We start from the raw sequence: 12,209 nt of genomic DNA, 5'->3' as shown, positions 1-12,209 counted from the left end.
TGCCAGACTGTCTGTGGCTACCCATGAGCCTGAGTGGGCTTGTTACCGGTGGGAGCCTCTGTCGCCCAATGGGTTGACCACAAGGATGAGGATACGTGCAGACATGGCCGGCTTCACAGAGCCTGTCACCTCATGGGACAAACACCCTTAGAAATAAGCACAAGTGGCAGGCAGCACTGAAGTACACCCACCTACCAATGTCCCCGCAGGCCGACCAGGGACCGGCAGAGCTGCTCGTGGCGGGCAGGAAGGATGGGGTGTCCCAAGCACAGCACCAGAGTTCAACTGCGGCCCCACCTCCCTCCCTGGCACTTGCTGTGCATGGACGGGGCTGCAGACCATGGAGACCTGGCTCCGGCCCCGGGACGTGCTGCTTGTGGGAACACGCAGGTGGACTGTGGCACCTGGGTGGAGAGAGGTGCACCAGAGAGGTGGGGTAACCGGAGTGCCAGCGGGGTGCTGGTCAGCACAGAAGCCCAGCCCGGCCTGCAAAGTGCCGCAGAGGGGACGAGGCCTGAGCCACAGGACAGAGCACAGGGAACTTAGTGCCTGAGGGCTTGAACCCTCCCCCTGGCCTGTGAAACCCTTAGCACGGGTGAAGGTGGACACAGGGACGCTGGATAACCTTGGCGATTGTCCTGAATTTGAATTTCGGCCATAACCTGATGACTCTCGTGGCCCTGGATAAGTGACTTCTCTTCCCAAGGACTCAGCTTTATATCTGTATCATCGGGAATTTGTGGGAACCGTAGGATGCTACCGAGAGCAGGGGCGAGCGTCTGCACGCAGCGCGCCCCGCCATCCGCTGTGGGACTCTTGGGGCTGCTGTTTCCACGCCCACCTGCCGCATGGTTGTGCTTTCCGCCCTCAGAGGCCTGAGTGGATGGTGGCTTACGGAGCTTCCCCCGGCGATTCTCCTGAAGGCCACAGAACTGGAGAGGAGGCTCTGGAGGGACCCACCGTTGAAGGCTGTGCAGACAGGGTGAACAGCCGAGCCTGAAACACCTGTGCTTTCTGTGCAGACGTTCGGAGGAACTGTTCCTATCTGAAGGCCGATTTCTTGTGCGTGGATGGAAGTGGGTGTTTACTTACTTGTTTGCCCTCCGTGGTGTGCAGAGCTGGCTCCCTCCAGGGTGCTTCTGGCACTGCCTCTGAAAGCCACCCGTCTGGAGCTGCACTGTCTAGTACATGACTGCTCGATTTCAATGTGAATCAATTAAAATTCAAATAATAACAAATGGCATTCTAAAAATGAATTCTCCAGCTGCACTAGCCAAGTTTCAGCTGCAAAGTAGCCACGATGGTCAGCACGGCATTGGACAGCACAGGCATGGAGAAAGCACTGCTGGACAGCCCATCTCAAAGATAGCAGCGCCCACAGGCCGCAGCAAAAGGGCAGATTCGAAAGGTCAGAACGAGCAGGACTTGCTTTGGGGACAGCCATCCCTGAAGGTCAGGAGGCAGGGAGAGCCGAGTGGCACCCGGCCCTGGCACAGCTGGGTACCGAGACAGCTGAGTGAACGGATGAATTAGCAGCCATGCCAGTGGATCTGGTGCATCCAGTAACGTGGTGAAGGAAAATGGCGGATTTGGTGGGAGGTGGCATTAGTTTTGGAAACACCGTCGAGAGCTGCTGGAACGCGCAGTGGGCATGGGGAGACAGCTACCAAGACACATGGATTGTCTGTGACGCCCTTGCCTCTCACCACTGCAGTCTTGTGAAAAGTGCCTACCGTGGGCCCGTGACTCGAAAGCTTCCTGTCCCTGAAACACTGTTTGTCCAGCAATATTATTCAGCAGCATGTTTTTTACATTAAAAACCAAGACGCTCAACTATCCCAGCATCTGCCAGTTTGAAGCCATGTCAACTGACTGTTGGTGAGGCCTGCAGTCCTCAAGAGTAAGCCAGGTGGCTGAGCTCATGCACACCTCTCCCCTTCCGAAACAGGCTCTTCTCACTGTTTCCCCAAACCCTGAAACTCCCTGACCCCAGGACCCTGAGGGCCCAGATGGACGGAGCTTCCACGAGAGGGGGCAAGCGTCCCGGGCGCAAGGAGACGGACACAGCTTCCACGAGACGGGGCGAACGTCCGGGAGCAGGGAGCCCAGACGGACGCAGCTTCCACGAGATGGGGCAAGCGTCCTGGGAACAGGGAGCCCAGCTGTGGGACTGCACATCGGCAGCTGGTCACTCCACCCAGACAAGGGAGGGCCGGCCTACAGCTCTTGCGGTCAGCGGTCTCTGGGGCCCGTCCTCAGGCCTAGGACCACGCCTTTAGCCAGCAGCCGCCAGAGGCTGTCAAAAATCGGACTGGAGACCGGAGCCGCTTGCCTGCCTTCCAGAGTTGGTCCTGCAGCAGCTTTGATCAGTGCCCCTTCCTACTTGGGCTTTTTAATCCAATCTGTCCAATTTCTGATGCTGGGTGACCCGGAAACTCAGCATGATTTGGGAGAGCGACTTGGGCTTGGCATCATCTGGACAGATGTGGTTAATACCTGCGGACAGATGGTGTTCATCCGGTAAAATCAGGCACTTTATTGTGTTAATTAATCCAAGTGGGACCCTGGAAACACAAGATTAGCTGAATTTCCTCTCTAGCAAGGCCATCGGTGCTTTCTGTTGGCTAAACTGGGAGATTCTGTATCTGGATGTAACCAGGATGTTCTGGGAATCTTTTCCAATAAGGAAAAGCTTTTGATAAAAGCAAGAAAGGCCAAAGTGCTCATAGAGCTCATTTAAAGACGAAGGCCCCACCACATCCAGCGGCCACGCCAGTCTGCCAGAGCCCAGCCTCCCTGTGCAGCCCAACCAGCCGCAGGCCTTAGCTGTGTGGAAGCAGTACAGAGATTCTCACTTCAAATTAGTTCAATTAGCACTTTTAGTAAAAAGGCAGAAAAATGCTTTCATTCAGAAGTGGTCTTCTTCCTTTTGGCAACCTGTGTATGGGAAAGATCTCGTGGGCTTTGTTTTACCACTTTGCAGCTGCTCTTGCTAAGAGGGCCACTTTTCTCCTTTTGAGGCAGGCCAAACAGTTGGGGGATTTCAGTCTGCTCCCTGCCCTCTTCTGAAGGTACCTTGTAAAACTGCCGCGTGCACGTGCATGGGACAGAAGGGAAAGGTAGTGGGGGCTTCTTTTTAACATGGCCGCAAGGCTGCATTTGTGCCGTAGCCAGGCCGACCTGAGTGAGCGCCGGGCTCCACAGCGTGCCGGCTGAGCAGCTTTGCAGGCACTTCATCTGTACCTAGGAAGAGCCAGGTCTAGCTCACTAGCTGAGAAAAGGGAATTCTGGGCTGCTGGCCGGCCAGACAGGGAGCCCTGGAGCACAACAGGAAGAACTGGGGCCACCCAGACACAGCTTCTGCCTGCAGGGCACCCTGCTGGGCTGGCTGTCTGGTGGCCTTCCTCCCCTGTGCCCACCTGGGAACTCAGGACAACTCCCTGCACCATTGTCTGGCAAAGCAGAGGCTCAGAGAGGCTGCCAGAATCACCAGCCTGGGTTCCAAGCGAAGACGGCCCCACCCTGGAGACGTCACGCTCCTCATCACTCTGAGGGAACGTGTCCGTCCCTCTCTGGTGCACACTCCAGTGGTTCTGGCATCCACCCCTCTGCCCATCTCTAATTCTCCTTTTGCTCAGAAACGTGTCTTCCCCCAGAGGTCGATCCTATTCTCCCCTTCTTGTGCTTATGCGCTGCAAACATGTTCACTGTTGTTACCTTTCCTTTCTCCTTATGAAGGCGGAAGAGACGGAATTTCAACAAGCAGGCGACGGAGATCCTGAACGAGTACTTCTACTCCCATCTCAGCAACCCTTACCCCAGCGAGGAAGCAAAAGAGGAGCTGGCCAAGAAGTGCGGCATCACGGTCTCGCAGGTAAGGAGCCCGCCGGGCACACGCAGGGTCTGCAGGGTCCTGCCCTGCCAGGCGCTCCAGCCTCCTGGGGCCAGGTGAGCGCGGATGTGCGTGAGATCATCTCCAGGCCCCGCAGAGGGGAGCGAGCGGAGGGAGCGGAGCAAGCCCGGGGGACCTCCCAGGGGCACTCCCTGCAGGCCGAGGTCCGCACAGCCCGGGAAGCTCTGCGTCTCTCCTGCACCTGCCCAGGTGCGCAGCCTCTCCTTCACCAACCCAGGAACAAAACCAGCCCTCACGTCGCCTTTTGACGCAGCGGCCGGGGTGTCTTCCCGACGTGCCGAGCCTGCAGCTGTGGATGAGGCCTAACACGTCACCACCTCCACACCAGTGGTCCCACACGTCCCGAGTGCCCCCGTCCCACCTCGCAGGTGCCTGTGACTGGGAGAGGCGCCTGATATGAGCAGCTGGCGCCCTCAACATCCATAGGAAGTAGAAAGGAGGGAGACGCAGATGGACGTGGACCTGGAACGCAGATGACGCAGGCAGACACTCACGTTTGTGTACACGCACATACATGTTTCTTCTTCCTTCCTCGGAGGATCCATCCAAACTCCTCATTCAGCCTGAACCCTAATATCCATCAACTCCAGTCTCATTGAGATCAGCGTCACAGCTCTGAAATCTCTCAGAGAACATCTTCCTCAGCATTCTGTCACCTGGGAGAGACCCGAACGTGCTGGCCCTTGCACCAAGAGCAGGACGGGAGAAGCGGGAGGCCCCTCGGGGCGGACGCTCCATGAGTCCCCTTGTGAGGGGAGTGTGTGCTCCTTGGCCCGAATCCCGGCTCCCCTGCTCCCCGCAGGGCTGGGCCCGCCTCCCAGGTCCAGCTGCGCACACTTAGGCGCCGTCAGAATCGGGGCCCGTGAGAGGTGCTTGGAACGGCAGGACTGCCTCCCGTGTCTCTCCCGCATAGCACCCTCCTTGAGAGTCTCCCACCCTGGCCTCCGCGATGCCACTGTCCCGGGTTCTTCTTAGAGGGCCCGCTCCCTTCCTCCGGAGCTGTTTGTTCTTTCTTTAGGTCCTTAACCTCTCTTAGACACATGTTCTTCTGAAATCTGCTAAAAGCTATTGATTCTCCCCAAGACTGAGAGCAAAAGCACGTCCATAGACCAAGTCCACCAGAAGAGCATCCCAGAGCACGCGCTCCCTGGAGCCCAGCCTGCCCTGCTCTCTCCCAGCTGCTCCAGGTGTGACCACAGAGCCAGCACTGGGAGAACCCCAGTCCCCCAGCCCCGGACAGACTGTTTCCGCAGCTCTCCTGACACTCGGAGGTGAAGCCCCGTGTGCACACTCGCAGCACACACATGCCTCCGTCTGAGTCCCGCAGGGGACGTCTCTCCCGGGACTCCAGGCTCAGACCTCGCCTCCCTGCCCTTGGCCGGGGCACTGGCCGGGGCGCTGCCCACAGTGTTTTCCGGCTCAGCTCATCCAGGATGTGAATCAGCTCTCCCAATGAAAACTTCCGCACCTGCCTCAGTCACACAGGTTACCTATAAGGCCCTGGACCTTGCCCATTCGGCCCTCAGCCCACAGCTGTCGGACGAGAATACAGCATCGACCTTCGACTTCCCCGGAGCACAGTGTGGGCAGTGCTGAACTGACCTCACCTCCTGCCAGTCCTGTCCAGGACTCACGAGGGCGCCTTCCCTTGGCCGTCCCGTCTCTCTCTTCCTCCTGTTTCTCCTGTATGGCTGTATAATCGGGCCTCAGGCCTTCCTTCTCCCTTGAAAGTCCTCCTGAACTATTTCATCTTTTCTGTCTTTCTTCCAGTTTCCTCCAAAAAGTCTCCCTACCTTTTTTGCTCTCTCCCTGTTCAGTTTATAAATAATGGTTTTGAGAAAGATGATCCTGATTGATTCATATAAGTGGTGAAAGTGGTATCAAGGGAAACCTGAATTTCGAGTGCACCTAGGAGAGCAGTGGCCCTACGTGTGGCAAATGTGCCCTCCTGCATCAACAATAAGGAAAGCACTGTGTTGTTGAATCCTCTCTCTCTGCTGGTGTCACGGTGGGGCGGTTTGATTTCTATAGCAGAGGCTCGGCATTTCTGCTCTAGGATGAACTATGTAGGCCTTCAAGGTTTAGCCTTTGTGGATGTATTTAAAAAGTAAGTGTAGCTTTGTGTGAATGTTCTTGATCTGCCATTAGTGGATTTACATATAAGCTGTGCTCCATGTGTGACCAGTTCACCTCCCTTGCCAAAAATGAACTTTGTCTTCTGAGTCCATAAAACCACCACATGCTAGTTCAAGATCCCATCTGAAAGGTAGGATTTGGAGCTTACCTCCTCAAGGCGGGAGTTAGTGGTGAGCTGGAGCTGCATTGTCCCCCCTTGGGCCTGGCTGATGTCCCCATCCAAGCCAGGAACACTGCTGGGAGTCGGGTGAGAGACACAGATTAACATGAAAGTGAAGTGGGTTTGTGGTGTTCATTGGCTTTCGCCATTAAAGCTGTAATGGAAAGAAATAATCAGTTGTGTGCCTCAGTTTTTCTTGTTTGGCTAGCACCAAGCTGATCAGGAAATGTATTGGATTGAGTTACGTGGATCCTAAAGTGTATAGCACATTGCAGCTAAGACTCTAAGTCCATATTAAAGTTATTTAACTTCCAAGCCATTGAAATCAATCTGTGCTTGAAAACTCCTATATGCTGATAGAGATTTAGATGGTTATTTAAAGGTCTATGTGTTTTGATTGTGCAAAGTCAGCTTTAAGCATTGATAAGAAACAGGCATTTCTCCTGATATGTTGAAATTAGTGTCATAAATTGGGAGGTAAGCAAATTTAAAATGCTTGCTCTAAACTCCAAGAGTCCTTGCTTAAATGAGCAGACCCTCTGTGGGAAAACTTCCATCAGTGTTTCTGCTAAATTTCAGATGTGTTAGCAAGGGGACCTTTTACATGGCTGGGCCTCCTGGGCCCTTATTCAGATCTCGTAACTGATGCTGTGGTAAGACCCCCAGCCTTTGTTCATGCACCCTTCCCTCCTTTCTAAAGAGCTTCTGAAGGATGAAACCGTTAACTGTCACTTCTCTCAAACTGCTCTAGGTATCAAACTGGTTTGGAAATAAGAGAATCCGGTACAAGAAGAACATAGGTAAATTTCAAGAGGAAGCCAATATTTATGCTGCCAAAACGGCGGTCACTGCCACCAACGTGTCAGCCCATGGAAGCCAAGCTAACTCGCCCTCCACCCCCAACTCCGCTGGTTAGTGTTTCCTTTGATTTGGGGGGCGCTCAGTCTCCATTTCACACTCGTTTTCCTACATTGGGGTTTTCTCTTAATTCTGTAAGTTTATTTATTTACTTTCCTTGTTTAAAATGCAGAATTTAATCATACATAACATTCACTGGTAAAATTTTCAAACCGCATAGCTGTAAAAATAGTATTGTAGCAGCCCCAGCTTCAAGAAGAGTCCCCCTGCCCTGCCTTCCAACCAGCGTCCCCTCCCAAGTCCAGGTCGGGAAATTTCAAACTTACTCCATATCCAGGTGTGATTTTGAAAATTAACTGAGATTGTGAGAAGCATTTTGCACAAAGGGCTCCACAAACATTAGCTGTTATTGCTGTTGAAATTAAAGGCGCGCCATGAAGTGTCCTAATAGTGTATTAACTCATCTCTTTCTTCACGGGTTGTGGTAGAATTTTATTCTCTTTGCTTAATTAAAACCACGTTCTCCCTAGCATTTTATTTTAAAAACTTTTAAATCTACAGAAAAGTTGAAAATGTGGTACCATAGCTACCTGCATACCCCCTGGCTGTATTTTACAACTGATAGCACTCAGGCACATTCTTAAATCTTTCCCTCTGCTAGACACTGCACCACCTGCAAGCACCATGAGAAGGTTGCAGACACCATAGCCCATGACCCCCAAAGCACCAGCAGTACCATGAGCAAGATGCTTTCTTACAAAACCAAGAGCACATCACCAGGACCCTAATCCAGCACTGACATGCTATTGATGTAGCATATGGAGGCCATGCTCAGATTTACCCCACTATTCCTAAAATGTCCTTTCCAAACAAGTATTTAGGCACACAAACTGTGCAGGTTGATGGGTTCAGTAGGGCTTTGATCCTGTCCCCTGCCCGGGGGCCTCTCTCCCTCTCTGCCCCCTGCCCTCCCCAGTCCCTTCCCCTTCCCTACAGATAGTCCAGCCCCTACTTTTAGGTCATCCCCCTTCTTCAACATCTGAAAGAACTTTCAGGTTTCGGATTGGTTGATTTGGTACTTAATTATTTTTTTGCTGTTGATGCCACCGTGGGGAGTTCCTTTCATGTGGAAGGAGCAGCGTGCTCTTTGCAAGCTGAGTCTGTCTGAGGTTCGCACTGAGTGCGTGTTGAGACAGATACGCTGTCTGGTTCTGAGGCACCTTTAAATTCGGAAATTCCAATAAATAAGGTGGACTCAGTGCTTCACAGTGGTCCCTGAGGTTCCATCCTTTGGTCTTCTTCAGGGTTCAGTGCTGTTCCCCCACATAGCACCTGGTCCCATGGCTGACATGTCCCTCTGCAGGAGTGTCCACCCGAGCACATTCTGGTTTGCAAGCAGTTTACAGTTTCTTAGAGTTGTTATCCTTTATTGTTTTATTTCCTTGGTTTTCTTTATGCAAATGGCAAAGAAAATCACCAGTTATTAATTCAAATTATTCCAATTCCAATTTTCATGTTTTAGTATCAGTCATGTGCTGTACTTGGGTTTTATTTTGGTGACTTGCATTGTGTCACCAATTCCTGAGCTTAGGTAACATAATGTATTTCTGGGTGGGCCTTAAGCATCAGTTCTGAATTTCCACAGTGCATAAAACATAGCCTTACTGTTTGCATGCTCTGGAAAGCATGCTGGTATTTGCGTCTGTGAGGGGGAACAGATGTGATCCTTATTAGATGCTTGGTATCAGGTCCTGCCCTTCCCATGGTGAACAAGATGCATGGTTTGGCTGTGGATTCACATCCAGGGAGCTCGATGACAACAGAATGAGGTGAATAACAAGTTTAAGTATGCTTGACCCTTATGTGATCTTGAGACCTCCTAACACTTAGAGTTAATGGTGTCTTTGACCCCAGACTTTGTTTTTCCACTACAACGGGTTCTCCCCTGCTGCCAGGTGGCTGCCTGGTGGAAACACGTGGTGATCCACACAGTAAGACCTCCTGGGAACACGTAGCTGCTCAACTTTGTCACCATGAGGTTTTCCAGGCCAGTAGCTGTGCCACCATGACCTTCGGTTTAGATGGAGTCATGCTCGAGGTGTTGGGGAGTGCCTGGCTTTGCCAAAGGCTGTGGTGAGAGTTGGCCTAGCCCCGCAGGTTGGGTCACTACGAGGAACGTGATTGAAACTGAAGTCCTTCCCCGTCTGGTCGACTGCTGTGCATTTTAGGCCCACCCACACGGTCGCGCTGCCCTGCTGGACAGACGTTTTTGCTTGACTCTTTGGAAGGGAGAGCGATTCTGTCAACACTAGCAAAGCTGCACTCTGCACTCCTGCGAAGGTTATCACAATGCAGAGCAGACACCAGAACGACTCTTCCCGTCCCTGATCTATCTGCATCGCAGATGGCTCAGCATGATTTATGACTAGTCCTAGAAGGGTCCTGTGGACCCCCTTCGTTATGGAATCCTTAACTATTTGTTCTTTCCTAAAGCCCTTAGAAAAGAGAAAAGTAAGCATTTTAACCCCTACTCTGTGTTTAAGAATTAGGTGGCCTCTTACAGAGTGTCAGTCTATGATTACACTTTTCAAAGGAATTTTCCTGATGGCTTGAATTTCATGTGACTGTTCTGAGCACAGAGGAAGTTACTATGGAAATTTTGAGCTAAGCCTTCCAGCCGTGCCTCAGTTGTTGGAGACAGTATGCAGGGAGTCCCTTAGTAGGGCTCATTCTAAAGTGGAGACTGAGGAAAACGCCCCTCTAGATGTGCAACAGCAGGGGATTTGAAGGCTAAAGGTCTTCACAGGAAAAGTGGTCAGTGGGCCTTTCTGTTTCCTTCTGCCCTTAACACAACCTGAATCCCTGCCAGAGAGAGAGTGAGCAATGTTGGAACTGCTGGGCAGTGACCATCAGCTGAGCAGCTGCTCCCCAGGCGTTTTGAAGGAGAGATGGGCCTAAGTGAGAGGCTGGTATGTGGCAGTACATCCCGCAGAGTCGAAGGCCAGTGTGCAGCCGGGAAGCATTGGAACAGGCCTTTGTCCAAAAGCGTCACCGAGTGTCTTCACTCTTCCTGTGGGTAGACCCCTCCCACTCCAGCCCCTGTGAGGGGACAACACTCCCGACCCTGGCTGCTTCGCAGTCCCCCCATGCTGAGGTGCACCTTCTCACCTTTTCTTCAAACTACTTCTAAACATCGCCCAGAGGAGAACGTATGTGGGGTCAGCAAGCATCTAGACGTTGGTGTGCTTTACAGTTGACACCAGCAGACTTGAGCAAACTGGATGAAGTGAGAGGAAGGAGAGAAGCAAGGAGAAAACAGGGAGCTAGGAGAAAAGAAGGCAGATGTGGGGAAGCCGTCAAATCCCCGGGCCCGTCCATCATTCTTCTGGAGAGACCTAGAACGATGCATTCTTAATTTCCTGGTTTTGATGTGATTATAAAAGCATGAATTAAGACCTCAGAAAAACTAGAGCTCTATCTTGGAAGCAAGGATGGGACACAATTAAGCCGGCTCGGAGGGTCTGTCCTTCGCCTCCAAATGGGTGGGAGTCCAGGCTCACCAGGCCACTCACACATCTGTCTGAACCCAAACTACGGCACTTGAGGCCATGATTCCCATGCAGCTGCTTCGTGAAAACCATGTGCTTTTCAGTGAGAAATGATCAGCTAATATTGCAGAGCACATTTAAGTTTCATAAGGGGAAAAAAGAAGGTCATTGGTTCTCCATGAGGAGCACATTGGCCCACAGGGGACGTTTGGCGAGACCTGGAGACACTTCAGTGGTCAGCATTGTGGAGGGAGGGGTTACTGACTGCAGAGACGAGGGTCACAGCCGACCGTCCCACCGAGAATGTGTTCCGCAATGCCAGGTCCACAAGTCCCGCTCTAGCTTTAGGGTTTTGATTATTATTATCCTATTTTTGTGAATTATGAAGTCAACAAGATTTTCCTTTTCTGTTGTTTTTTGGTTGTTGTTTTTGTTTCTTGAACAAACCTAAGTCTCCTAAAGGGATTTTAGGGAAGAAATGCAACCTTTGGGAAAGTGTTTTAGGAAACGAATGTTAATGCACTTCCAGACCATGGTGTGTGCCCAAGCAAATGCATTGGGGTCGTAGGTGGCCCATTATCTGTCCTCCGTCTAGTCAAGTGCTGAGCCATTTCTCCCCGTACATGTCCAAATATCTGCATGGCAGTTTAAGTGAGCCGCTTCCCTTCATTCCTACACCAAATTCAGAAAGTCTTACCTGACAAGCACCTCTTACAATGTGCTCCTAGTAATTGCTGATCGCCCCACAGCTACCCACAGATAAGACTCCGAAAGGACCTCAGCAAAACCGGCACTGGGCATCAGCCCTTTAGATTTCATAGCACCTCCGTGGGCCCGCTCTCCTCACTGGGCGTTGTGCTTCTCCGGGCAGATCCGCTCTGCCACCAGTTCCTGCAGACTCCTGTGCTTGCCCTCACTCCTGAGCTCAAGGTGGATTCTCCTGCCTGGCTGTGTATCAGTTGCACCCGGCCTCCTCCTACATGTGGCCGCTGCTTCTAGACACTTATCAGAGAGTCAGCCATGATGGTGTTGTGCCAACGTAGAGAGGCAGTGAAGGGCTGGACCTGCCCAGCGGAGAGCATGGGGTCTGTTTCCGCAATCCACTCTGATTTATATGCGCATGTTCATCTCTGTGTACATTAGGCAGCCAGACATATCTACAACTGAGCTTCGCACACGTATTTTTAGATCATCTTTGTCAATTGCAGTTTGTCTTGTAAGTGGTGCGTCCCCTACCTTCACGGTCCCCGGACACCATGTCACTTGGCACCAGTGTAGCCCCGTGGGGTTTCTCCCACCTCTCAGAGTGTGCACTCATTTCCAACAGCCCACCAACCTGGCATGTGGCCCGTGTCGTGCTGGTTCGGGGAGAGAAGTGCCTGGGCTTCCGTCGCAGCACGCAGGGCCCTGGGGGACTCCAGGCCAGCAGCCTCGAGGGTGGGGAGCCGGCCATCTGGTGGCGAGGACACTGTCCTGACCTGGGTTCCAGTTCTGGTGGCCTAAGTGTGAGCATGTACAGTGACACACTGCGAGGGCTTTCTATGTGAGCTCCACCTCTGAGATCAGACAGACTCCTGGGCCGCGCCAGGGGCCT

At 52.3% G+C, this 12,209-nt stretch overlaps 1 protein-coding gene across 2 annotated transcripts in view; it reads left to right on the top strand.

The window, feature by feature from the left end:
- The window catches only part of PBX1 (PBX homeobox 1), a 267,263-nt gene that overhangs the window by 230,238 nt on the left and 24,816 nt on the right, over window positions 1-12,209 (top strand). For both annotated transcript variants that reach the window (XM_079107940.1, XM_079107939.1), the window contains exons 5-6: window positions 3,739-3,874; window positions 6,961-7,120. In XM_079107940.1, coding sequence (XP_078964066.1) covers window positions 3,739-3,874; window positions 6,961-7,120 — 296 coding nt within the window. The remainder of the gene's footprint in view (window positions 1-3,738; window positions 3,875-6,960; window positions 7,121-12,209) is intronic.

Source organism: Sciurus vulgaris (genome assembly GCF_902686455.1).
Source record: "Sciurus vulgaris genome assembly, chromosome: 12".
Lineage (NCBI taxonomy): Eukaryota > Metazoa > Chordata > Mammalia > Rodentia > Sciuridae > Sciurus > Sciurus vulgaris.
This window is presented reverse-complemented; position numbering and strand designations above follow the sequence as displayed.